Genomic DNA, 26,153 nt, shown 5'->3' with positions numbered 1-26,153 from the left:
TTAATGCTGATGACAACTTTATCTTTTCTCAGTTGAAACACACAAGGGGACATGAATTAATGTCAGAAAATAATAGTTGCAGATTAAATATGAAGAAAGTTGCATTCAGCCAAATGGTAGGCAATTGTTGGAATAAACTTCTTCCTGGTGTTTTGGATGACTTGAGTAAATTTAAGGAATGGTTTGGGGTTTCCCCCCACCCTGTATAATCTTTGCTTTCTTGCATAATTGTCAATATTTAAATTATGCCCTGTCAATGCAGTGTAGTGTGTTTCTTCATTAAATTATCCATTCATGTATGGATAGTCTTTCAACTGTTGTTTATTCCCTGGCATGACCAGTAGGTCATATTCTTAAACTCCACTAAGTTAGAGGAGTTTACAGTTAATTAGTTTGATAATGAATACAATAATTAACGATATTTAGCAGTCATGCAGGAGGCATGACCCATGTTCTATTCATATGCAGTACTGCCATCTTATTTTGGCCAAACTCTCATTTTGAAATGTTTTTACTTGAGGTGTATGTGATTAAATCATTTGGAGGTGGTCCCCCTCCCCCTGAACTATTTCTTGATTCTTTTGATAAAATTTGAACAACGTAATATAATTAAAAATGTATGTTACCAGATGGGAATTTACTTAGTAAATAAACACCACTGAATGTTAAACCAGAACCTTATTTATGACCTTTATATTATTCCTATCTTTAATTTGCCAATGAAATATTTTTGAAAGTTTATCTTTTTTGAAAGATATTTGAAAATGCTTGTTTATAAATGTTAGGAGTTAGTGTCATGTGTTTAAGTTTCATGTTCATGTTTAAAATTTTCACTTGCAAGGCAATACTTTAAATCTTGCCCAGTTGTATGCTGGATTAGATCAACTATTTAACATGTAAATGCATTTATATACAAAGGCTTTTTTTTTTACAAAACTTAATTCCACAACTTACTCCATCCACCAAGCCAGCAGAAAATTTACTTCCTTAAGCCAATATGAACATTTGGCAAGCTTATTTGGATTATAAATAATGGATTTACACTTTTAGCTCAGAAAACAGTCTCTATGTCTTTTTGTTGTAAAAGTAATCAACACTTAGACCTGAAATTAATGGTAATGATAAATTGACAGGTTTTGCTAGTTAAAAAACCAAATTTGAAATTTGGAGGAGGTTCCCCAGTACACAATCCGAATGGAAAGTACTCTCCGATGGTTAAAACCAATAACAGCATCATAATACCACACAAATAGCAAAATATCACAATCAATCTTGACATCCTGAATACATTCTGTATGTGGAAGCCAACAACCTTTGTTGATCTGACAACAGCAACTGACTTCATAATATGCTTTTAAATGGTAGGATCTCTACTAGCTCTCTACTTTTCAAGCCAGATCTGTATAATATTCATCATATTATAGGTCTGTATAATATTCATCAACAGCCAATGAGTTTCTAGATATTCCTATGAAAAAATTCTTATTGTCTATCACTAGATTTCTTACTCAATCTAGTGATAGTCTATGCCTTGAAGCAAGCTCTTTCACCTTGGAATCATCTTGTTTAGATTGGAGTTCGAGCCCATCACCACCAAATGCGGAGGATGCGGAAAGGTCAGGGAATGACCACCGCATATCCCGGAGCAATATGACCTTAGTTGCTAATGTTCCTAAAAACCAAATAACTAACAATAACAAACTTTGAATCATCTCCCAATTTGTGATCTTTGTATCCAAAATAGGAAGAAAAACAGTGTCACTGTTGGTTTATTTAATATGTAAAGCCCATCACATCAGCTTGTTGATTATATCCCAAGCTATACAGATCACTCGTCTGATTTTTTTTTATGATCTGCAGCAATTTCTTGTGAATATACACAGCAAAAATGGCACATTATAGCCAAAGCAGCTTATGTGGCATCAAACCCCCATAACAATAATATGGCAAAACTTTTCTGCAACATAAATCACATCCAAATAAAAAAAAAAAAAATAACAATAAAAATAATTATTATGAGTGTATAATGTGTATGGTGTCCTTAAGTACTTTGCAAGCATTAGCAAGTGCAAATCTGTTTCCTATCAGATTAGACATTTATGCTTTGCTTTATCTGAAACAGAAATATAACCCCAGTGGCTCAAATCTGGTGAGTATGGGCTTGGCACACCCAGGGTCCCGAGCTGGATATCATTATTCCTCTCTTTTTTGAGGCGCCTCCGTAGCCAGGTGGGAAGGAGCAGCAGTGCGTAGCACACGCTTCTTGATTATACCAGGGTTCGAGCCCGTCACCACCAAATACGGAGGATGCGGAAAGGTCAGGGAATGACCACTGCATATCCCGGAGCAATATGGCCTTAGTTGCTAATGCTCCTAAAAACAAAATAACCAACCTCTCTTTTTTGATGATTCCCTTGTATTTCTCTCTCTCTCTCTCTCTCTCTCTCTCTCTCTCTCTCTCTCTCTCTCTCTCTCTCAGGGTAATTCAGAAATATTTTTTTCAGCTGGTGCAGCATAAGCCTCAGGCTTCCTTGCACCATATGGCTAATAATAATAAGATACCAGATAGGAATAGCAAAGATAATTATTAGATACCAGATCAAAGCGAAATCAGGATATGAATTAGCGAAAACCTGTGAAAATAGCAACCCTCCACCCCTTTTCTGGCTCCATAATAGGAAAACATAATTTCATGAATGTAACACAAATAAGCTCTACTAAATCAAACTCTAGTCTACACAATATAGAGGAAGTCAATTCAGCTTTACTCATAACAGGCTGTAGTAATTTAACATGCTCCTATTTATTATGAGCAGAATACCATCTCGGTGCAGTAGATATACACTGATGAGCCAAAACATTATGACCAGCAAGTCATTATGCAGATTGAAGCAACTGCAGGTGAATTACGTGTGTGTGTGTGTGTGTGTGTGTGTGTGTGTGTGTGTGTGTGTGTGTGTGTGTGTGTGTGTGTGTGTGTGTGTGTGTGTGTGTGTGTGCTGGTTGGGACATGGTATGAAAAACACCTGATACTGAGATCCATTAATCAATGTTACTCTTGTTCTTCAGATGGGAAAGGCAGCAGATTTAAGCGAGTTTGACAGAGGTCAAATAGTAATAGCCAGACGACAGGGTCAGAACATATCCAAAACGGCATGGCTAGTGGGGTGCTCATGGTCAGCTGTGGTTAGTACCTACCGAAAGTGGTCAGAGGAGGAAAAACCCACGAACTGCTGGTGATGTGTTGGATGACCACGGCTGACTGTGAGCACCTCACTAGCCTAGTGATAGTGAGGTGCTCACAGTCAGCTGTGATAGTCAATATAGTCAACGATCATGATGCTCGAGGTGAGCGAAGGTGCTCTCAGATGGTACATGGCAACAGAAGGGAGACTGTGGTGCAACTCGCCAGTAAGTGAAAATGTGTAATGTTTCACAACACACAATACATTGAACCCTGTTGAAAATGGCACTGCATAGCCGCAGGCCTCTCTGAGTGCCGATGCTAACCACAGTTCACTGGCGACAGTGCCTACAATGGGTACGCAAGCATTGAAACTGGACCTTGAGCGATTGGAAGAAGGTCATCTGGTCCGATAAATCACATTTCCTGTGTGCGAGTCGGGACATGATATGAAAAACACCCGATACTGGGCTCCGCTAATCAGTATTACTCTTGTTCTTCAGATGGGAAAGTCAGCAGACTTAATCTGGGGAAACGATGACATCTGGATGCACCGTGGGACGAAAAGATGCTGGTGGCGTCATGCTTTTTGTGATGTTCTGCTAAGGATACCCTGGGTCTGGTCATCGATGTGCCCGGGCACTTTGATGTCTACCACCTACCTAAACATCATTGCTGGCCAGGTACACCCTTTTGTGGCAACGGTCTTCCCCTCTGGTGGTGGTGCCGTTTTTCAGCAGGATAATGCGGCATGCCACAACTCCCCAGATTGTTCGAGACTGGTTCGTGTAACATGAAGAAGACTTCCAGGTATTGCCCTGGCTTCCAAATTTCCCAGACATCAATCCCATTGAGCATCTGTGGTTTGTGTTGGAACAGCAACTCTGATCTACGGCATCTCAACCACGGACCTTATAGGAATTAAAGGATCTGCTGGTACGTGTTGGTACCAGATACCACAAGACGCATTTAGAAATTTTGTAGCATCCATGCCTCACCAGTACGAGCTATTTTGGCTGCACGTGGAGGACCAACATCATGTTAGGTAGGTGGTCATAATATTTTGGCTCATCAGTATATTTGTTAACTATAATAGTTGCAACACTGTTTTAATAATTCAGCATATCTTTATTGACTACCCTCTCATTCACCAGTGAATGCTAAAGAATTTTTACAGATTTTAAAAATAGATATAAAATTTTATTACAATTGCTGCCTAAATGCAAATTTGCATCAACACAAATTGCAATTTTTGTTCCTTAATGTGCATATGCATCCCTTCAGTCGTGGTCAACAAATGACAAAGGAACAGCAGATGAAATGAACACTGAGTGATATCTGCATACTGACTGAACTATGGCTATTTGTATTTATTACAACTGTAATAAATAAATACTCAATTAAAGCTGTATACTTGATTCACAGTTTCTTATGTTCTTTGTGTATGTTTAAGTTATTTTATCTAGTTTAGTATTTTCCACAAGAAAAGGTAAAATTTTTTGAAGATTTATGCTTGCTGAATTTTAATTCTTTAGTTTGTAAAAAACCAAACGTGTGTGTGTGTGTGTGGATAAAATTTTGCGTAAAAAGTGTTTTCCTATAAAATTTTACCCTAAAGGGTTCTTATAATGGATCCACAGCCTGAAACATCAGGACTCAAAAGGAACATGAATGGATAATATGTGGAAGCTGATGACATTGAATCAGCTCTTTATAACATGTCATTTGATACTAAAATTTAATGTTATTTGACTGATGCAGATTCTGAATGTCATTCGGATGCATCTGTTAATGTTAGAACTCTACACACAGCAGATGCCAGCGTTACTTGGTGTGATGATTCTTCACAGATGAAATTGCTTCCATTTACAAAAAAGCAGTGCCTATTCTTTCCAGAACCCCAGAGAAATAATCAAATTAGTTATTTTGAACTGCTTGCAACAGATGAATTTTTTGAGTTGCTTGTGAACGAAGCCAACACTTATGCAGCAACTGTAAAATGTGAAGAAGGCTCACAAATAAATGCATGGAAAGATGTTAACAAGAAGGAGATGAAAATTTTCTTGGGATTAATTCTTCACACCCCTGTGTGAATAATTAATCAACAAATCCAGGACAAGTCTTGGATCAAAAAATTCAAGATTACGGGGAAAAAAGACCCACTATTTGCAATGAAGTGCTTTTCAGCATTCATGAAGAGAAATAGATTTTTAGGTAATAATGAGATGCCTGCACTTTGCCCAAAATGAACTGCCTACAGGACCATCTTTATAAAAATTTAGCCTTATCGGACCACCTAAATGGAACAAAAATTTAAAAATTTATTTTTTAAAATATTATCTGAGAAAACAGATGTCACTGGACTGATGCACAATCCTCTGGAGAGGCAGTCTACTTTTTAGACAATTCATGAAAAGTAAAAGACACAAATATGGCATAAAACTGTGCATGCTGACTGAGCAAAATGGTCTAGCATTGAAGTGGTTAGTATATACAGGAGCATCAGGCAAATTTAGAGGAAAACAGCAGACCCCAAATGTAGTTATGAAACTTATTGAAGAGGAATTATATGTTGGACATACCTTGAATATGGATATTTTTTGCAATTCCTGTGCTCTTGCAATGCAATTAATCAAAGCCAACACATAATGTACTAGTACATTACATGCTGACAGAAAAAAAAAATTTCTAAAGATTCTCTCTCTCAACAGCAAAGCTAAAAACGGGTGAGAGTATGTGCAGGTATGCTGAAGGTGTAGCTATTTCAAAATGGAAAGACAAGAGAGACATTCTAATAATTTCTACTGAGTTCAAGCACAAAATGATAGAACTTATAAACATCAGAAAGAAAGGGATGGATCACATTGTCTCACTTGATATCGCTAGTTCAATTGTTGATCTTTTTCGGGTTACTTACAAACTGAAGAAGTATTTTGTATCTACATTCACACTTGAAGAATTCATTAGGGAACTGGATGCCAGATGTTTATCAAACTAACAGGGAACTAAATGATTTTGTAATAACTGAGAGGAAAATAGAAGAGAAATTGTTGAAGTTAAACATAAGAAAGGCACTTGTGGTGGGTAGGAGCTATCCAATTAAATTGGAGATGTGCACAAATGTATCTCCTATTCACAAAGGGGAATAAAAGGGTGACACAAGTTTTTTTTTTTTGATTTGGTAGTTGTTGGCGCATCCATATTGCACCTCCCAAGGTTTTTGCAGTACTTTGATCCAAGCCCGAGGCGGGAATCGAACCCACGACCTTTGGGTTGCGGGGCAGGTACTTTACCCACTCGGTTAGCCCGGTCGGCTGGTGACACAAGTAATTACATACCTGTTAGCTTAACTTCTACCCAACGGAAAATAATGGGGTCAGTGGCAAAAGAAGTAAAGCAGTACCATTTAGACAGGAGTGCAGTTATACTTCTTTTACAGCATGGATTTGTTGAGGGAGAATCTTGTCTAATCAATTTGATTAGATACTAGATTGCACTGACAAAGGAAGAGGATGCAAAAAATAATTTTAATATCATATACATGGATTTCATTAATTCTTTTGGTACTGTTGCACATAAAAGACTACTGCATAAATTGGAGCAGTATGCAATTAAAGGAAGTTACTTCTATGAATAAAGGAATGGTTGAATTTCAGAAGACGGTTATCAATGGACACTGCTCTTGTGGACTGTGTTATTAGTTGAGTTTCCTAGGGTTCAGTGCTGGACCCATTGTTGTTTTCGCATTCATTAATGATATTGATGGCATATCAGGCTTGATGTCTAAGTTTGCAGGGTGATTAATGACAGTAATGATGGTATGCTACTGCAACAAGACCTATAAAAATTAGGCAGATAGGCTGAGAAATGGTAATTGAAGTTTAACATTGACAAATGCAAAGTACTGCATATAGGTAGCAGTAATCCCAGAGTAACTTACTAACAGTACGAAACTACATTCTGGGTAGTGGAAAATGAAAAATACCCAAGTAATTGTGCAGTCAGATATGAAGTTCTCTGAGTTGCCAGAACAGCTCATGGGGTTTTGTCAGTGATATACAGGAATTTTGAGGGATAAGGAGGTGATTATCCCATTGTATAAGGCAATGGTCAGGCCACTGAGTACTGCATACAGGTCTGGAGGCCCCATTTTAGGAAGGATGTAGAGCTCCTGGAAAGGATAGAGAAAGGCAACAAGATTGGTGAGGGCTGCAAAGGGGGGCTCTTACCAGGAGAAAGAATAGAGAAGGGCAATAAGATTGGTGAGGGGTGCAAAGGGGTGCTCTTACCAGGAGAAACTTTAGCTCTACAAATTGCAGCATCTGAAGACTAGGCACCTGCAAGGTGATCTGATTGAGCTGTTTAAAGCTTTGAATATATTGAGCAAGCTTGATGCTGATGAGGTTGTTACTCTTGCTCATACAAACACATGATGGGGCATAATTTCAAATTGAGGGAGGATGGTTGCAGAATAGATGTGTGGAAGTTTTCCTTCAGCCAACAGTTGGTTGATTGCTGGAACAAGCTTCCATCCATTGTGGCGGAAATGGATTGCTTAAATAAATTCAAGGCAGAACTAGACACACTATGGATGGGATAGATTGGCGAAATGAGGTTTTTTCTTTTCTTTTTTGGCTAATGCTGTTTAAGCTTACTTTTTTGCATCGTTTGCCACCAATAATACTAATACTAAGTCAAGAACAACAGTGTCCAAATTGAAATGAAGCCCAACGCCTGATACTGCATATAACAAATATGTCTGGAGTAGATCATAAAGATCACAAATGACGTCTTACTATCCATGTGAAAGAAAGATGGTTCATTGGTACAAAAAACTGGCAATTCATATATTTCAGATTATTCTTCTGAATGCCTTTCATCTCTTTAATAAATATTCAGGAAAAAAAAAATTTTTATGACTTTCACTTTGCTGTTATAAGAGAGCTTGTGTTGCAAGGTTAGGGATGCCTTCTGCTCTGGTTATTATGATTAGAATGCCAAAGAACATTCATTTGTGAAATTCCCAGTTCTCTCAAAATACAAAGAGAAAATACAAAGAGTATTTGTATATACAAAACATATACTAAGTATATACAAAATACAAAGAGTAATGCAGAAAATATGTCATCCATGCCATCAAACTGACAAATGAAAAAATACAACATGCTATTGTGAGAAGTGTTCAGAAAAGCCAGCATCTGTTTTGATTGCTTTGCTTTGCATATTTCTGTAAAGACCTACAGTAAAATATGAAGTAAGTTGAGTATATAATATAAGTGATGTGAGCTAGAAATATTTTCTTGCAGAAACTGTGGTGATTTTAATCAAAATGTTTGTGCTTTTTTTTTTTTTTGTCCAAGCAACTAAGGCTACAGTGCATCAGTATATTGTGTCTATAAATTTACAGTGCCTCCGTAGCCAGGTGGGCAGGAGCAGCAGTGCATAGCACACGCTTCTTTAATTAGACCGGGGTTCGAGCCCGTGACCACCAAATATGGAGGATGCGGAAAGGTCAGGGAATGACCACTGCATATCCCCAGAGCAATATGGCCTTAGTTGCTAATGCTCCTTAAAACCAAATAACAAACAAACTATAAATTTACATATATTCTGAGGTCTTTTTCCCTATTTTGCCAGATGACAAATCCTGAGTTTCTGCAAGGTAAAAAACATGCAGTCCATGCTGGTGGCCAGGGATTGCATGGTTTTTGACCTGCATAATTTAGCCATGGTGTAAAAAACAGAAAAAAAAAAAAAGTCCACAAGGTGGGACAAAAAGTCCCACCTTGCCAGGATTTGAATCCAAGCTTTTATCATATAGAATGGAAAGACAAAACTACAATTAATTGTTACTTTCCTGATTGCACTTTATTGAACATGCATTCAAGAAAGTTTATTCCCTTTACCAGTTAGGCAAACACATGACACTTTCTTTTGTGTGGAAAATGACCCTTATTTACTAAAAATGCTTATTGAAGGATGATATTGAACAGAAGTCTAGAATAACATTATTAATTAGCATTAGCATTAGTAGAGGCATTTGATGCAAGAAAGCAAGCTTATGCAGCATCAGCCAAAAAAAAAAAAAACAAAAAAAACCCACTGCTACTTCACCCCTCTGTTCGTTCAAAATACCTGTCCAGCTGAGCCTTAAACTTATTTAGGCTATCAACCTCCACCACAAGGAATGGAAGTCTGTTCCACCAACCATCCACCCGCTGGCTAAAGGCAAATTTCCGCATGTCTATCCTACATCTGTCTTTCCTCAATTTGAATTTATGCCCTCTCAGGTGATTTTTCTGAGCTAGAGGAAGAATCCCATCAGCATTGAGCATGCTTAAACCATTCGAGGCTTTATACACCTCTATCAGATCAACTCGCTGGTGCCTAGTCTCCAGACACTGTAATTTGCAAAACTTAAGCCTTTCTTCGTAAGAGCACCCCTTTGTTCCATTCACTAATCTTGTTGCCCTTCTCTGTACTCGTTCCAGCAGCTCTACATCCTTCTTGAAATGAGGCCTCCAGACCTGTATACAGTACTCTAGGTGTAGCCTGACCATTGCCTTATACAATGGAATAATCACCTCCTTATCCCTGCTGGAAAAATTCCTGTATATCATTGACAATACTCCATGAGCTACTCTTGCAGCCCATCTGCACTGCTCAGAGAACTTCATATCTGCCTGCACAACCACCCCCAAGTCCCTTTCATTCTCTACCACTGTCAGTGTAGTACCACAGAGTTGATACGTTGCTCTGGGGTTGCTGTTTCCCACGTGTAGTACTTTACATTTGTCAATGTTAAACTTCATTTGCCACCTCTCAGCCCATCTGCTCAACCTTTCCAGATCCTGTTGCAGCAGCATAGTGTCAGTAGTGTCCTTGACAACCCTGCCAACCTTTGTATCATCTGCAAACTTGGACATTAAGCTTGATATACCATCATCAATATCATTTATAAATACAGAAAACAATAATGGACCCAACACTGAGCCCTGAGGGACTCCACTAATAACATTAGTTCACGATGAGCAGTGTCCATTGATTACCACTCTCTGTCTTCTCCCCCTCAACCACCCCTTTATCCATAGCAGCAATTTGCCTCCAATGTCACACTGCTCCAATTTGTGTAGCAGTCTTCCATGTGCAACAGTATCAAAAGCCTTTCTAAGATCCAAGTATATAATATCAAAGTTATTCCCTGCATCCAGTTCTTTTGTGACTGCATCATAGTATCCAATCAAGTTGGTCAGGCAAGACTTCCCCTTAACAAAACCATGCTGTGTCTGAGCTATAACTGAAGTCTTGTCTAAATGATCCTGCAGTGCTTCTTTAACCAGCGCCTCCATTAATTTTCCTGGAACAGAAGTTAAGCTCACAGGTCTATAATTACTTGTGTCAGCCTTTGATCCTCCTTTGTGAATTGGGGTCACATTTGCACATTTCCAGTCTATGGGTACCTCCCCTGAGTCCAAGGAAGCTCTCATAATTATGGCTAAGGGTTTGCTTACTTCCTTTGCTGCCTCCTTTAATATAACTGGATAGATCCCATCCACCCCGGGTGCCTTTCTTGTGTTTATCTTCAACAGTTTCTCCTCCACTTTACTCCCAGTTATTTCAAGATTCTGTAGCTTACTGCTAGAGTTGAATACACCTCTGGCATTCCCCTTGCTGAATAACTTGTCATGTGTGAATGTCGATGCAAAATATTCATTTAGTTTGTTAGCTACCTGAGCAGGATCATCAACAGTTGACCCATCAATATCAAGTGGACCAATCTGATTCATCCCCTTCCTTCTAGAGTTTACATAAGTAAAGAACTCTTTGCTGTTTTTCTTTGCATCCCTTGCCAAGGATTTCTCGTAATCTGCCTTCGCCTGCCTAACCTCCTTTGTAACTTGGTTGCATATCAACTTGTATCTATCATAGGCTTCTGTGTCATGTGTCAATTTGTAAGTATCCCATGCATTTTTCTTCTCTGCCATATGCCTCATTAGTTCATCTGACATCCATTTTGGCCTAAACATTGAACAATATTTCTTAGTTGGTATGTAAAGCCTAGTAGCTTCCAAGATAAGTTCTTTGAATGCTTCCCATTTTGAATTTGCTGTTGGTAACATCATCAGTTGGTCCCACTGTATAGAATTTAAATACTGTCTCAGTCCATCGTAGTCACCTTTACGGAAGCAATAACCCTTCCCTTTACCCCTAATGGTAGTTATCTCTTTGAGTAAATCCCACTTCAGCACACTGTGATCACTGCCACCTAGTGGTTCATTTATCTGCAGATTCTTAATGCATAAAGAATCACTGCTGATAATCAAATCAAGAGTATTACTCCCTCTAGTTGCCTTTCGAACATGCTGATGTAGAAAACAATCATCCAATAAATCCACAAAAGCCCTGCTAGTGTGTGAGTAACCAGCCCCCAAATTCCAGTCAATATCTGGGAAATTAAAATCTCCCATTGTAAGACTCTCTGATTTACTGGCCCACTCTCTTTCCCTGTACAGTTCCTTATTATACTCATCAGAGTCATTAGGCCTATAGCACACTCCTACTCTCAATTTTGATCTCCCAATGCTTATGTCACACCAAACTGACTCAACACTGCACTGTTCGGCGATGTCGACTGGCTTCACTTCCTTGGTTTTTATGTGTTTCTTAACTAATAGCATAACCCCCCCCCTTCCTATGCTGTCTATCCTTTCTGTAGACGTTGTACTCCCCAAATTGCAGTTCTGCATCCCTTATATCTGTGTGACACCACGTCTGTGATATCCCAACAATATCTGCCTTTGATGTTTTGAGCAATACCTCAAATTCATCAAATTTATTTACTAAACTCCTAGCACTGGTGTACATGCAAGTATACCTGCACCTGTTTCTATTCTTAGCTACCCTAACACAACCCATGTGTTTACTTGTACCGCAATGGCTCCCAGCAGTCTCTGAAATACCATGCATCTTGTTTTTCAGGCTTCTGCTCATTCTAATAGAAGCAGTGCAAGAATCTCTTTCACCTCTGCCAGTGGCTGCTGTCAATCTATTGGTCTTTGTCTCCCCCCCAAAATTACACTAAAGGCACATAAATGTTAATATCCTGAGCTGGATATGATCATTCTTCTCTTTCTTGGTGATTCCCTTGTACTTCTGACCCTGGCACACTATGGCCACAGATGCCAATGTGCCTAATAAATGTGTGTTTGTTTGTTTGTATCCGAACAAACTTCTGACCCTTCTCTCTCTCTCTCTCTGAAACTCAAATTTTTTTGAATGATGCAGCATAAGCCTGAGGCTTATGCTGCACCAGTCAGTTGTATATAGTTTCTATTTAATTTTATGTAAGATCATGGGATTTTCATAAGGGATTATTCATCCCAGAAATATTTTCATGTACTCATCAGGAGACTTGTTGTACTTCAGCTTTAGTAGCTGATGCATCATTGACATCGAAAGCAAGCAACCAAGCCATAATTTCTAATAATCTTCCTTTTCATCATTACCAAAAAGGAAGATTATTACAGGTTATATAAAAAAAAAAAAAAAAAAACACTTCTACTACCTCTGATCAATTACAAGGGGTATTTCATTTATAAAGAATATTTCATCTAGCTCAAGTCTAGATGGTGACTATCAACTCTGTAAAGATTATCTTAAAACAAGTGGCATTATTAATTTAGAAACACATAGTATAATTATGTTTCTTTATATATTATTACCCCTACTATTTTCATATCTAAATATTTTTCTTATATCAGAATTATTTCTGTTATTGTAAGCCATTCAAACATTTTCAAAGTTTGGTTTGCTGTTTCAGTTTTTTTTTTCTCTTTTTTTCTACTATCATTATGTTTCCAGTGGATGAAAGACCATTAAAATTGCCTATTTATTTTAGTGAAATGGAAATACTTCAGGAAGAAATAAAATCTCTCCAAGCAGTTAAAGAGAGACTAAAGCATAGAGTTATTGAATTGGAAGAAGAATTAAAGAAAACAAAAGAAGAAGCCGAAAAGGTTAAGGCCAAAGCAGAAGACGAGGTAAATTTTTCTGTATAAGTAAAATAAATATAGAAGAAACAATTTGATCATTCATTTCTTTGCTGAGATAGAATTATTTATTAGGTATAAGCAGTGCGTTTTTTGTAAAAAAAAATAGATGCCGGTACTCATTCTTTGCTATCAGGAAAAATTGAAAATTAAAAGGATATGAAAAGTACTCTAAAAAGTTTTTTTTTTTCCTGATAGTTACTTTCGTAGTAATGTTTTTGGAATAAGAACAACAAATTTAGTATAACACAGTACACTTAATAACACAGTTTATTAAGTATAAATATATTATTCAAGTATATATAGAAAAATAAGTAAAATGTGAATAAAATAAGTAAATAAATCGGTCAAGTACTGAGTGCCGGGCACTCAGGATGACACGAATTATTGTTAGTGTAGTATCTCAAATAGAGAGCTTTAGGGTAACTGAAAAAAGTTTCTAGTACCCCGGCTTGGCCTAAAACTTAGGAAATAACGAAAATGTTGTCTATTTGAGTCTTTCCAGTTGTTGTGAATACCAAGGGTGGGAGAAGTGACTCCGACTTCTTCCTGCAGAAGTGATTAAAGTCTTGGGGGAGAAGCGACTGGCAGGTGAGGGCCCTGCAAGACTCCGCACAGGCACTTCCCCACCACTGCCGCCTCAACACTGGCTCTCTGGGTACCTCCTTGCCGGGACAACCCCAGCTTTGAAAATTGTTAAAAAATACTTGTCGCAAAATTTATAAATGACCTTTATAGAATTATTAAGCAACTTTTTTGTCACTAAAAGGAGAGTTACTTAGTAAAAAGAAGTTCAATAAATTGAAGTGCAAAAAAAAAAAAAAAAAAGATTTTGAACTAATTTTAACACAAAAATAAATTATAGATTTCAATCACAATAGTTTCCCCTTGACAAGCATCGAATAATGCATAGTTAATGTGATTTTTAAATTTTTAGCTCTGTTAGCAACGGAAATAGAGGGGGAACACGAAAATTACTTACATTTTCATGTCTGACGCCGCCATTTTTAATTTAAAAAATATTTTAAAATTATATTTTAAACATACTCGTTGAGCTCTTTCCAACAGTGTAGCTATAGGTTGTTGACAACATTTTATCCCCCCACATTTTAACCTCCCCTCCATTTCTCAGACAAATTTTAGTCAATAATGATCAATATGGCATTATGTTGGCCCCACTTGATGTGCAAACCCATGCAAAATTTCTAGTAAGTAGGTTGAGTGGTTCCAGAGATACAATGCTGTGACAGACGGACGGACAGGCAGACAACCGAGTGACATTTTAAGGGTCCTTCGTTAAACTATAGCCCCTAAAAATAATAAGTAAAAATAAATAACAGTAAAAATAATTTTATAATAAAGTTTTTGTAGAATATTCCAAATTTTTATTAAGTTCTTATCCCACACCCTATGCCAACTTCTTTTCTTCCTCTTTGTGTATCTCTTGCTGAATGGCCTTTCTGAAGCAGCAACAAATCGACATATTTTGCTGGATCGAAGTGGGTCAGCGGTGGGCCTACAATTTTAAGAAACAGTAGTGAAGAAACTGTTTTTGTCATCAACGAAGCTCTGGTTGGGCTGGCAATCAGATTCATTTGTGAAAATCCTCATTCACATTCACTCAATGAAATTGGTATCATACTCAGAGCGTCCATCAAATTCTTCAATTCTTCCAAAACCATCTTTTCAATTAGGTACTCCCGAAATCCACGAATTGCATTTAACTGTAACCTAATTGACAATTTTCTAACTTCATTTCCACCAAATGCCAACAATTCATGCTTAGAAGGTGCCTCGTTTTCCTTTTCTCATCATCGGTATTGTCACTAGTTCTTAAATTTGAATTTTTTTTTTTTTTTGAAAATGTCAGCGTCAGTTGGATATTCAGGTACTGTGACCATGTAAACAGATATAGGGAAACTTTACGGAAAAATGTGGATAACGCACTTCCACGAAACAACAGATAATTATTTGTCGGAGAAAAGAAATTACTCTCTCCTAATTCTAGAACGGGGTGCTTACAGTTGATTCACGAAGGTGTCCAACCTACGGTCCGCGAGAAAAGTGAACTAAAACAGCATTTTAAATTTTGTTAATTATAAAAAAATTCTCATTAAATGTTTTGTTCAGTAAATGTAATTGTGTATTGTACTTAATAAAATTTTCGAATATTTTCAATTTTACTTTTACATGCAACAAGATATGGAAAATGTAACACACTAAAGAAATCTAACTTTGAATTTTTTTGAATATGGCACCTGTACGGGAAAAGGTTGGACACCACTGCAGTAGAAGGTGGGCCAGAGTCCATTGGGAATACACCTTGATCTGCTCACTGTTGACCAGCGCGACTTCTTTGTACGCGGGACAGGTGGTTGGATAGGTTTTACCAGGTACCACTAAATTATAGAATGGTAATCCCCTTAGCTCTCTTAATTCGCTCAGCAGCACTAATTGCCTGAAGGCCAGAAATGCGAACAGTGCGTACCAAGTTAATTCTGTCCTAATCCGTTCGCTATATGAAAATTTTCTCGCTCAGCGGAAACTATTTGAAATGTAACTTCCAAGCGGAATTCAGAATAATTAAACAGAGGTCCGACTGAACAATTTAAAATTATATAAATGGTTATACAGTTTTATATAGAAAATATCTTAACAATAGACAGTGAAAAATTTAAATTTAGTTAAATAATTTTAAGCTTATTTGAATAGTAGATAAACATGTAAAAAAAATTTACAGAATATTACAAATTTTGAAGTGCACTGCATCCAAATGTCACACGTCACTGTTAATAAAGGTGCCGGTATGCCGTACCGTCACAAAAAAAAGCACTGGGTGTATGCATTTCAATTTGCATTTTGGAAGTAGACAACTTTCACAATTTCAGTATTAGAATTCATTTATATTATAAACATTGGAACAAATAAATTTGACCTCACTGGAATTAACAGTGTGAAACTAATTATAATGTTTCTGACTTTATATGTGGAAGTATCATTGAGAAACAGCTAGCAACTGGGTATGAAAATTTGAGTTGATTTCTGTAAGTGCCCTCACCTCCTTTGATTTGAAACCAGTCTGTGACTCACAATTGTATAGTATCACCAAACAGCAAGTTATGAGTCTATAATTTCTGCCTTAATCTAAATCTGTGGGATTCTCTTAAATCAGGGAATCAGAAAATAAAATGTAATTTCTCTCATCTGATTCCAGTTCATAGCAGTTATTTTAGTAAAATTTTCAGTTGAAAAGGAATGAAAGTTGATACCTATATGATTAGCTTGTAATAATATAAGATCATTAACCAGTTCCACAAAATTAAAGTGGAAAAATATACATAAAATATATATCAATCCCATAAAAGTCTAATTATTTTTGTATATCATGCTTGACACTGTACTAGCTGTTTGCAATAATAGGAACTTGGATGTTGGCTGTCAGAGCATAAAGGTGAAACAAGTTGACTAAGGCTGCATGTCTTATGCCATTGCAGCCTTAGTTAAATACAATGGTTCCAAAATAGATTGAAACAATTTTATTGTGAGCATAGCACGAACAGATATTTTTTAGAATTATTTCAAAGCATTAAGACTTTTGTTTATACTGTAGTATAACCACTGGGTCAGAGGAATTTATATTTAATCATTTCAATATTGAAGTATTTAGTGGTTGTGAGCTTGAATCATGATTCACTCAAATGTCTGTGCACTCTTGTCCTCAATCACTTGGCTTTTCTTGACTGTTCATCTCCAGCGTAATGTATTGTTTTTAATGCTATTTTTCCCCTTTCCAATATAAATTTATATGATAATATAATTTAAAAGCATAAATAGAAGAGAGAGAGAGAGAGTAATAAATCCTCTGAAGAAAGAAGAGGACAGCTTTGGATCCCCCATTAAAGTATGGTCAGCAGACAAGGCTAAAAATATAGAAATTTCAGAGAAAATATTAGAGCTTAAAATAGTACTGTCATTTGATCTTACACTATAGCGTAAGATCAAATCTTTGACTGCCTGGCAACCCAACTCATTTTAGGAAGGATGTAGATTTACTTGAGCGTGTACAGAGAAGGGCAACAAGATTGGTGAGGGGAATGAAGGGATCCTCTTACCATGAGAGGCTTAAGTTCTGCAAATTGCAGTGGCTGGAGACTAGGTACCTGCGCGGTGATCTGATTGAGGTATATAAGGCCTTGAATGGGTTGAGCACGCTGAATTCCGATGGGATCCTTCCACTTGTTCAGATTACGAACCTAAGGGGGCATAAATTCAAATTAAGAAAAGACAGATGTAGAATAGATGTGCGGAAATTTGCCTTTAGCCAGCGGGTGGTTAATTGCTGGAACAAACTTCCATCTGTCGTTGTGGAAGTTGATAGGTTAAATAAATTTAAGGAGGAACTGGAGGGAATTGGTGTGGTTTTTTTTTTTTTTTTGGCTGATGCTGCATAAGCTCATACATTTGCTTTCTTGCATCACATGCCACTACTACTACTACTACTACTACTACTCAGTGTGGCCTGACTATTGCTTTATACAAAGACATAATCACCTCCTTGTCTTTGCTTGAAAAATTCTTATATATCATTGACAAAAACTCCATGACCTGCTCTGGCAGCCCGTCTGCACTGTTCAAAGAACTTCATATCTGACTGCACAATTACCCCCGGGTCATTTTCATTTTCCACCTTGCTGAGTGTAGTTCCACACAGTTGGTACATTTCTCTTGAGTTACTGCTATTCATATGCAGTACTTTGCATTTGTCATGATAAACTTCAGTTGGCAATGCTCAGCCCATCTACCTAACTTTTCTAGATTATATTGCAGTAGCATACTGTCTTTACTATCATTAACAACCCTGCCAACCTTTGTATCATCTGCAAACTTGGACATTAAGCCTGATATACCTTCATCGATATCATTAATAAATACTCAAAACAACAATGGGCCCAGCACCTAACCCTGGGGTACTCTACTAATAACATTACTCCATGTAGAGCAGTGTCCATTGATTACACTCTCTGCCATCTCCCACTCAACCATCCCTTTATCCATTGCAGCAACTTGCCCTTAATGATATACTGCTCCAATTTGTACAGCAGTCTTCCAACTGCAACAGTATCAAAAGTTTCCTGAAATCCAAGTATATGATATCAAAATTATTTTTTGCATCCAGTTCCTTTGTGACCACATCGTAGTATCCAATCAAATTGGTCAGATAAGACTTTCGCTTAACAAACCCATGCTGTGTCTGAACTATTACTGCAGTCTTGTCTAGGTGATCCTGCATCACTTCTTTAACCAGTGACTCCATTATTTTCCCCAGAACAGAAGTTAAACTAACTTGTCTATAATTATTTCCATCACCTTTTGAACCGCCTTTGTGAATTGCAGATACATTTGCACATCTCCAGTCCATGGGGATCTCGCCTGAATCTAAGGATGCTCTCATAATTATGGCCATGGGTTTGCTTACTTCCCCTGATGTTGTTGTTTGTTTGTTACTTGGTTTTTAGGAGCATTAGCAACTAAGGCCATATTACCCCGGGGATATGCGGTGGTTATTCCATGACCTGCTGACCGGGCTAGCCCGGGTGGGTAAAGTGCCTGGGTAAACCCAAAAGTCGCGGGTTCGAATCCCGCCTCGGGCTTGGATCAGAGTAGTGCAAAAACCTTGGGAGGTGCATTATGGCCACAGAAGCCGATGTGCCAACAACTGAAAAAAAAAAAAAAAAAAATCCATGACCTTACTGCATCCTCCGTATTTGGTGGGCATGAGCTCAAACTCCGGTCTAATCAAGAGGCGTGTGCACTGCTGCTCCTGTCCACCTGGCTACAGAGGCACCTGAGGAGAGAGAATAACGAAACCGGAAGTCTATGGAAAAATGCATAGGTAGCTGTAAAAAAATAAAAATAATATGTTAAAAGAAGTACTTAATGCTGTCAGTCTGATGATTTTAATGTAAGAATTTGCTTGTCCTAGCAAGGCAGCAAGAAGTAAGGCTTCTGTTTCCAACATGAAATATACGTAGAATGTGGTTGAAACAATGAAACCCTGCAGTTTGAAGTTTGAACCTTGTAGAAGCCAAGTTGACAGTAGCGGTAAGTATGTGGTAAGCTAATGTATATTTCATGGCTGACCCAACACAGAAAAGAGGAGGAAGATAAAAATAACCATAAATGAAAGAAGTAATAATTTTAAAAAATCAAAGCGGAAAGGCAACGATGCAACTTACTGTCGTAACATGCTGGATCAGCATGCTGAGTAGGGGTGGGCAAAAAGAACTACCTGCTATTATTGGGGAAATTTATTGTATGTTGTAGCAACCTCAAGTGTTGGAGGAAGAAGCAGTAAGTTGGTTGAGATTAAGATTACTATATGCGATGGGAAGATTAGCGTTAAACAAATGAAGCATTACATCCCAGGATAGTGGAGAAATCATAAACTTTCAAAGTTGCGTAATGGAGATGCTGAATATTGTATAAGTCTAAAAAAGTGAGTTAAAGTAAAAAAAAAAATAGCATATCGATATTGCGTTTGAGAAACTAATGGCTCACAAGAAATAAAAGATATAAGATGCTAGGACAGTGGAAAGAGATCGGAGATAGAGGGAATATAGGTTGCTAGGGCAGATCTGGGTCACAAATCCTTTTCTATATTAGGACCCTGAATATAGTTCTGGAGTGTACTTCATGTATTTAAGTCAGTTATGTTAGCATTACTATTAGTAGAGGCACATGGTGCAAGAAAGCAAGCTTATACAGCATCAGCCACAAAAAAAAAAAAAAAAAAAAACCTTCCCATTTCACCGATCCATTCGTTCCAAATGTTTGTTTAGTTCTGCCTTGAATTTATTTAAACTATCAACTTCCAGAACAACAAATGGAAGATTCTTCCAGCAACCAACTACCCACTGGCTAAAGGCAAACTTCTCCACATCTATTCTATAACTGTCTTTCCTCAGTTTGAATCTGTGCCCCCCTCAGGTTTGTAATCTGAGGGGGGCATAGATTCAAAGTGAGAGGAAGAATTCCATCAGCATTGAGCCTGCTCAATCCATTCAAGTCCTTTTACACCTCAATCAGATTGCCTCACAGGTACCTAGTCTCTAGAAGCTGCAATTTGCAGAACTTAAGCCTTTTTTCATAAGAGCACCCCTTTGTTCCTTTCACTAGTCTTGTTGCCCTTCTCTGTGCCTCTTCTAGCAATGAGTACTTCCTAAAATGAGGCTTACAGACCTGTACGCAGTACACAGGGTATGGCCTCAATATTGCCTTATACATGGGGCTAATCACCTCCCTGTAACACCACCCAGTTGGTACATTTCTCTTGAGTTATGCAGAACTTTGTATTTGTCAATGTTAAACTTCAGTTGCGACTTGTCAGCCCATCTACCCAACTTTTCGAGATCCTGTTGCAGCAGCATACTGTCATTACTGTTTTTAACAACCATGCCAACCTTTGTATCATCCGCAAACTTGGATTTTAAGCGTGATTACCTTCTTTGATATCACTGATATATATACAAAACAACAACGGGCCCAACACCGAACCCGGAGGGACACCACTAATAACATTAGTCCATTTAGAGCAGTATCCATTGATTACCACTCTGTCTTCGCCCACTCAACCATCCTTTTATCCATTGTGGCAACATGCCCTTAATGCCATTCTTCTCCAACTTGTACAGTAGTCATCCTTAACACTCCCATGCTGTGTCTGAATTATTACTGCTGTCTTGTCTAACTGATCCTACATCCTACAGTGCTTCTTTAACCAGTGATGCCATTATTTTCCTTGGAACAGAAGTAAAAATAACAGGTCTATAATTACTTGTGTCTCTCTTTCATTCCCCCCTTCCTTTGTGAATTTGCGATACATTTCACATCTCCAGTCTGTGGGGACTCCAGAGTCCAAGTAAGCTCTCATAATTTTATAATTACGGGTAAGGGTTTTCTTACTTCCTTTGCCACCTCCTTTAAAATAACTGGATAGATCCCATCTAACCCAGGTGCCTTTTTTTATGTTTAACTTCAACAATTTCTCCTCCACTTTGCTCTCGGTTATTATAAAATCATTTAACTCCCTATTATAGTTCGATAAACATCTGGGCCACTCCTTGTGTGAATGTAGATTCAAAATACTCATTTAGTTTGGCAGCTATCTGAGAATGATCATTTCCTTTTTTTTTTAACCCCAAACACAACAGGTATTAGAACCTATAGTACTTTGTACCATTCTTCAGTTGGATGTTGAGAAGACAAAAGAAGATATTTGTTGACTTGAACTTCTGTAGACTGTAATTTTCAGAAAATACATTTGAAGGAAGGTTGTTCGAGAAAATGGCAGTTGAATGAATAAACGAGGAAGATGTGAGTTTGAAGTCGGACAGTAAATGGATGTTTGCTGGTGGCGGCAATTGTTTGAACTGTTTTGAAAGAGAGAGCGGGAATTATAGAAGCCAATTCAGAAGAACAGTGCCCATGGAAGTATCTGTAGAAAAGGCATGCAGCAGAAACAGTACGCAGTTAGAGATGAGTCGTTAATTAACCTAACTGCCCTCTTCTCAATGGAATCTTAGAAGCCTGAGAGAGGTTTTGGGGGCATTGGTCCAGATTTGGGAAAAATATTCTATATTAGGGGTGGATTTGCAATTTGTACAGAGTGAACAGTTGTTTGGAAGAAAAGTAATGCCGAGAACAAAAGAGAAAACCAAGTTTTTTAGAAGCAGAGAAAGCAATATTTGTAACATGCTTGTTAAAAGAGCGGTTAGAAGTCAGGGTACTCCCCAAAAGAGATATATCATCTTGCCTACAAACAGATTATCACCCAAGATAAGCTTATGAGCTGAGGAATCCTTTTTGTGAGATATAACACAGGTCTAAATTGTAGAAGGATTGAAATCAACTAAGTTGTCTTTGCCCCATTGGAGAATTACCCGGAGATCGGCATTTATGGAATTTGTAGTGGATATTTGAGAAGTTGAAGCTGATTGACAGGGCAAAGGTTTCATAAACTGGAAAGTGGAATGCAATGTGCATTCCACTTTCCATGCTAACGATAGTTAGCAAAACTATGGATAGGATTTCCAGTCCATTAATATATAAGAGAAAAAGAGTGGGGGAAAGAACTGAACCTTGGAGGACACCAGCATTAGTGGAGAAGTTAGAAGACAGAGAGCCATCTACCATCACACTTATTGAACAGTCAGAGAGAAAACTAGATAACCAATTACAAAAAACAATGTGGGCAAACCATGAGATGGAAACTTGTTTAGAAGACCTTTATGCCAAACGCATGCACAAGCACATGCTAGAGAGTTACCAATAGGTTTGGTCTGATGTACTAACTAGCGGCCAGCCTGTGAACTTAGAGCTGTACCCTTGAAATGTAAGGAAGTTTGGATCTCTTCATGATGGCTATCATAACCTCGAAAGACATCAGTCATACTTCATGATGGAAGAGATGGAGAAGGTTTGACCTCAACTTGGATCAAGAGCCTTTGAGATGTCAAGAGCAACTGCTTGTGTTTCACTGAACTTTTCCATTAAATTTGTCCATAAATGGGTAACATTATTAGCCAGAATATCACCAGTGGATTGGCACTGATGGAATCCATACTGGCATTTGTTGATCAGATGGATGGAATCGAGGTAGCTTAAGAGTTGGCAGTTAATTGATTTCTCCATTACTTTAGAAAGAGTAGAAACAATTGCAATGGGATGATAATTGGATGGGAGGGATTTGTTACCCATTTTAGGAACTGGCTGAATATGAGCAAATTTCCAAGCAGAAGGAAAAACACCTTGGGAATAAGAAAATGAAAAAAGGCAAAGGACAGGAGTAAGTTCAGGAGCACAGGTTTTGAGAACAAGTGTAAATATAAAATCAGAACCTGTAGCTTTCTTTGCATCACGATTCTTCAAAATCCTTCTCACATCCTTTTGATGGAAGACCACAGAAGGCATTGAGTATCGCATGTTGGGAATGGTGGGAGGTTTTTACCAAGTTCATTGATACACGAGTTGGAATAAAATGGAATGCTAGCAATTCTTCAAACAGGCCTCTGAGGTTGTGTATATTCATATTGTAGTTTTAAATGTTTTTCACCAACCTTATGTAGAAATAAAACAAAACAAAAACTGGAATCTTGATAACTATGTATTTATAATAAATTATATTTGCCTGTATTTACAATAAATTATATTTAACTTTACAACTAAAATATATGAAATATACATATAAAATATACTGGGTTAAGAACAATAAAACACATTAAAATATACTAAATTAAAAGCGATAAAACCATAGCTTTCGAAGGCTCCTGCCTTCTTCTTCAGCAGTATTTTCTTTGTTCTGTGGTGCGTCTTTAAATACAGGCAGGTTTGGTACTCATCACGTGTTCCATTCTCTTGTGGTATGGAATCGGGAGTGGGTCATATGGAACCATTCATCCCTTCTGAGGATAGTAGCCTCAAAGAGGGGATGGATCCACATTCCTTTATCTCTATTAATGTTCTCTGTAGAACAGATCCGCAAACTCTCGAGCCACTTGCGGTCCCAGAACAAAGAAAATACCACTGAAGAAGAAGGCAAATAGCCTTCGAAAATAGCCTTAAAATATATCCAGTATATTTTAATGTATATTTCATATATTTTAGTTGTAAAGTTAAATATAATTTATTGTAAATACAGGCAAATATAATTTATTATAAATACATAGTTATCAAGATTCCAGTTTTCATTTTCGTTGTGTTTTATTTCTACTTAAGGTTGGTGAAAAACATTTAAAACTACAATATGGAATGCTAGCAGGTCAGCTTTATCCTTGGCTGCAGTGATAATAGAACCATCTGATTTTGACAGAGGTGGGAACAGAGATGGACAAAAATTCGGAAAATAGCTTTGGCAAGAGACCAGAATGCTCGGCTACCATTAGGGCAAGAAGCAAGTTTTCTAATCTTAGCCTGTTCGAAATCTAGTTTGAACTGATTAAAAACTGCTTTACGGTTTTTACGAGCTTTGGTGTAGGCAGAAAATGAAACCGATGAATTGGAAACAAGCTAATTACGTTATGGAAAATTCTTCTCTTGGTCAGCCTTAGCAGATTTATTGGAAAACCAAGGTTTAGATAAAGGATAAGATTTTAAAGTGGACTGTGGAATAAAGGATTCCATTCCTACAAGAATAATTTTGCTGACACGATCTGAGCAAACATTGACATCAGAAGTTTTGAAAGAGTAATCCGGCCAAGGAAAAGAAGAAAAGAAATCTCGCAGATCATCCCATTTTGCATTCTTGTATTGCCAAACAACATGAGGTTGGGAATAACCTTGAGATAAATGCTCCATTAAAGAAGAGACAATCACCAAGTTGTGATCTGAGGTGCGTGCCTAAAGAACTACCCACTTCGACCATGTACTTAGAAGAGTTGTTTGTGAAAAAAAGATCAAGCATGTTGGCTGTATGATTAGGATTATCTGGTATTCTTGTAGGTAAATGAAAAATCTGTGTGAGGTCATTAGTAATGGTAAAAGCCTCAGCATCTCACCCAGCCTTGTGTGTGTGACTAGAAAGCGGAAGCCAGCTGGAGTTGTGAATATTAAAATCACTAAGGAAAATTACTTCACTGTTAGGAAAGTTGGACTGGAGAAAGTCAAGTTTCAAAGAGTTCCAAGTGATTAGTGGAGTTGGGAGAATAGTAGAGACAACAGATGAATTTCATAGAATGAGGTAGAGAGATTTTAAGCCAGAGAAGATTGAAAAGAGGAGATTCCAAATTACCAATTCTCTGACAGGGAATGTTGGAACAGACATATACACAAGTACCACCTTTGAGGCAAAAGGAATCATACAGTGAATAATTTGGGCAACTGAGATGAGCAATGGTTGAATCAACTGATAACTGAGTTTCTGTCAGAAAAAGTACATGGGGTTTGGCAGACTGCAAGTGGAAATGGACATGGTTGAGATTAGAACTGAGACCACATATACTTATGAAACGAACTAGGAAGTGTTTGGGAGGTTTAGATCTTTTCGCAGATAAGCTTACTCTATTAGTTTGATAATTCATGGTGTATTCAATAGTAAGAAAAAGTGGGAGGGACATGCTGTTTGAAATAATGAAATTTTTGGATATGGTGTAAACATGGTAAAAATATACCCAGATCCTTGACATAATGTGGCCTCGACAATGCCCCCCCCCCCCACCGCAAACACACTACTCAAACTCCCTCTAGTCACTATCTGTCAGAGTAGAGATAGCAAGATTATACACTAGCTGATCAGGAAGTCTCCTAGAGAGTTACCAATAGGTTTTGTCCAATGTACTAACAAGCGGTCGCCCTGTGAACACTGTTTTAGAGCTGTACCCTTGAAATGTAAGGAAGTCTGGATCTCTACATGATGTCTATCATAACCTCAAAAGACATCAGTCATACTTCATGATGGAAGAGATGGGGAAGGTTTGACCGGAACTTGGCTCTGAAGACTAAACATGGGTTCCACCACGTCAAGCCTTCAATAAGCAGAATGGTGGTATTGCACCAGTTTATGAGAGTCATATACCACTTAGTATTGCCTGGTAACACAGAGGGGCAGCATTCCTCCATGTGGTGTGGGTGCCACACCTTGACCCCTGCTTATGTTGGTCTCCTACACTTAATGTCCTTAGTGCCAACGTGTACGCTATCACCTTTTGTGCCCTTAAAAGATATCTGCTCTACAACGTCATCAACTTTTGACTCTGGCAGACATACCCTGGTTCTATTCCACCTATCTTTTTTGCACAATGTTTCCCATTTTGCTGACAATTAAGTCACCAACAATAACTAGCTCCTGTGGGACCAGTGCAATCTGCTCTGAAGGTTGCTGATGTGTTGCCTGGTGCATAACTGTGAGCTCTGGTGTTGAGTTGTGC

At 37.8% G+C, this 26,153-nt stretch overlaps 1 protein-coding gene across 1 annotated transcript in view; it reads left to right on the top strand.

The window, feature by feature from the left end:
* The window catches only part of LOC150078024 (C-Jun-amino-terminal kinase-interacting protein 4-like), a 518,865-nt gene that overhangs the window by 223,521 nt on the left and 269,191 nt on the right, over nucleotides 1–26,153 (top strand). Inside the window, exon 12 of the mRNA XM_090385183.1 lies at nucleotides 13,083–13,224. Within this exon, the coding sequence (XP_090241309.1) occupies nucleotides 13,083–13,224 (142 nt within the window). The remainder of the gene's footprint in view (nucleotides 1–13,082; nucleotides 13,225–26,153) is intronic.

Source organism: Mastigoproctus giganteus, chromosome 11 (genome assembly GCF_048544385.1).
Source record: "Mastigoproctus giganteus isolate SK-2022 chromosome 11, ASM4854438v1, whole genome shotgun sequence".
Taxonomy (NCBI): Eukaryota; Metazoa; Arthropoda; class Arachnida; order Uropygi; family Thelyphonidae; genus Mastigoproctus; species Mastigoproctus giganteus.
The sequence above is the reverse complement of the archived record's forward strand: the minus strand, read 5'-3'. Positions and strand labels throughout refer to the sequence as shown.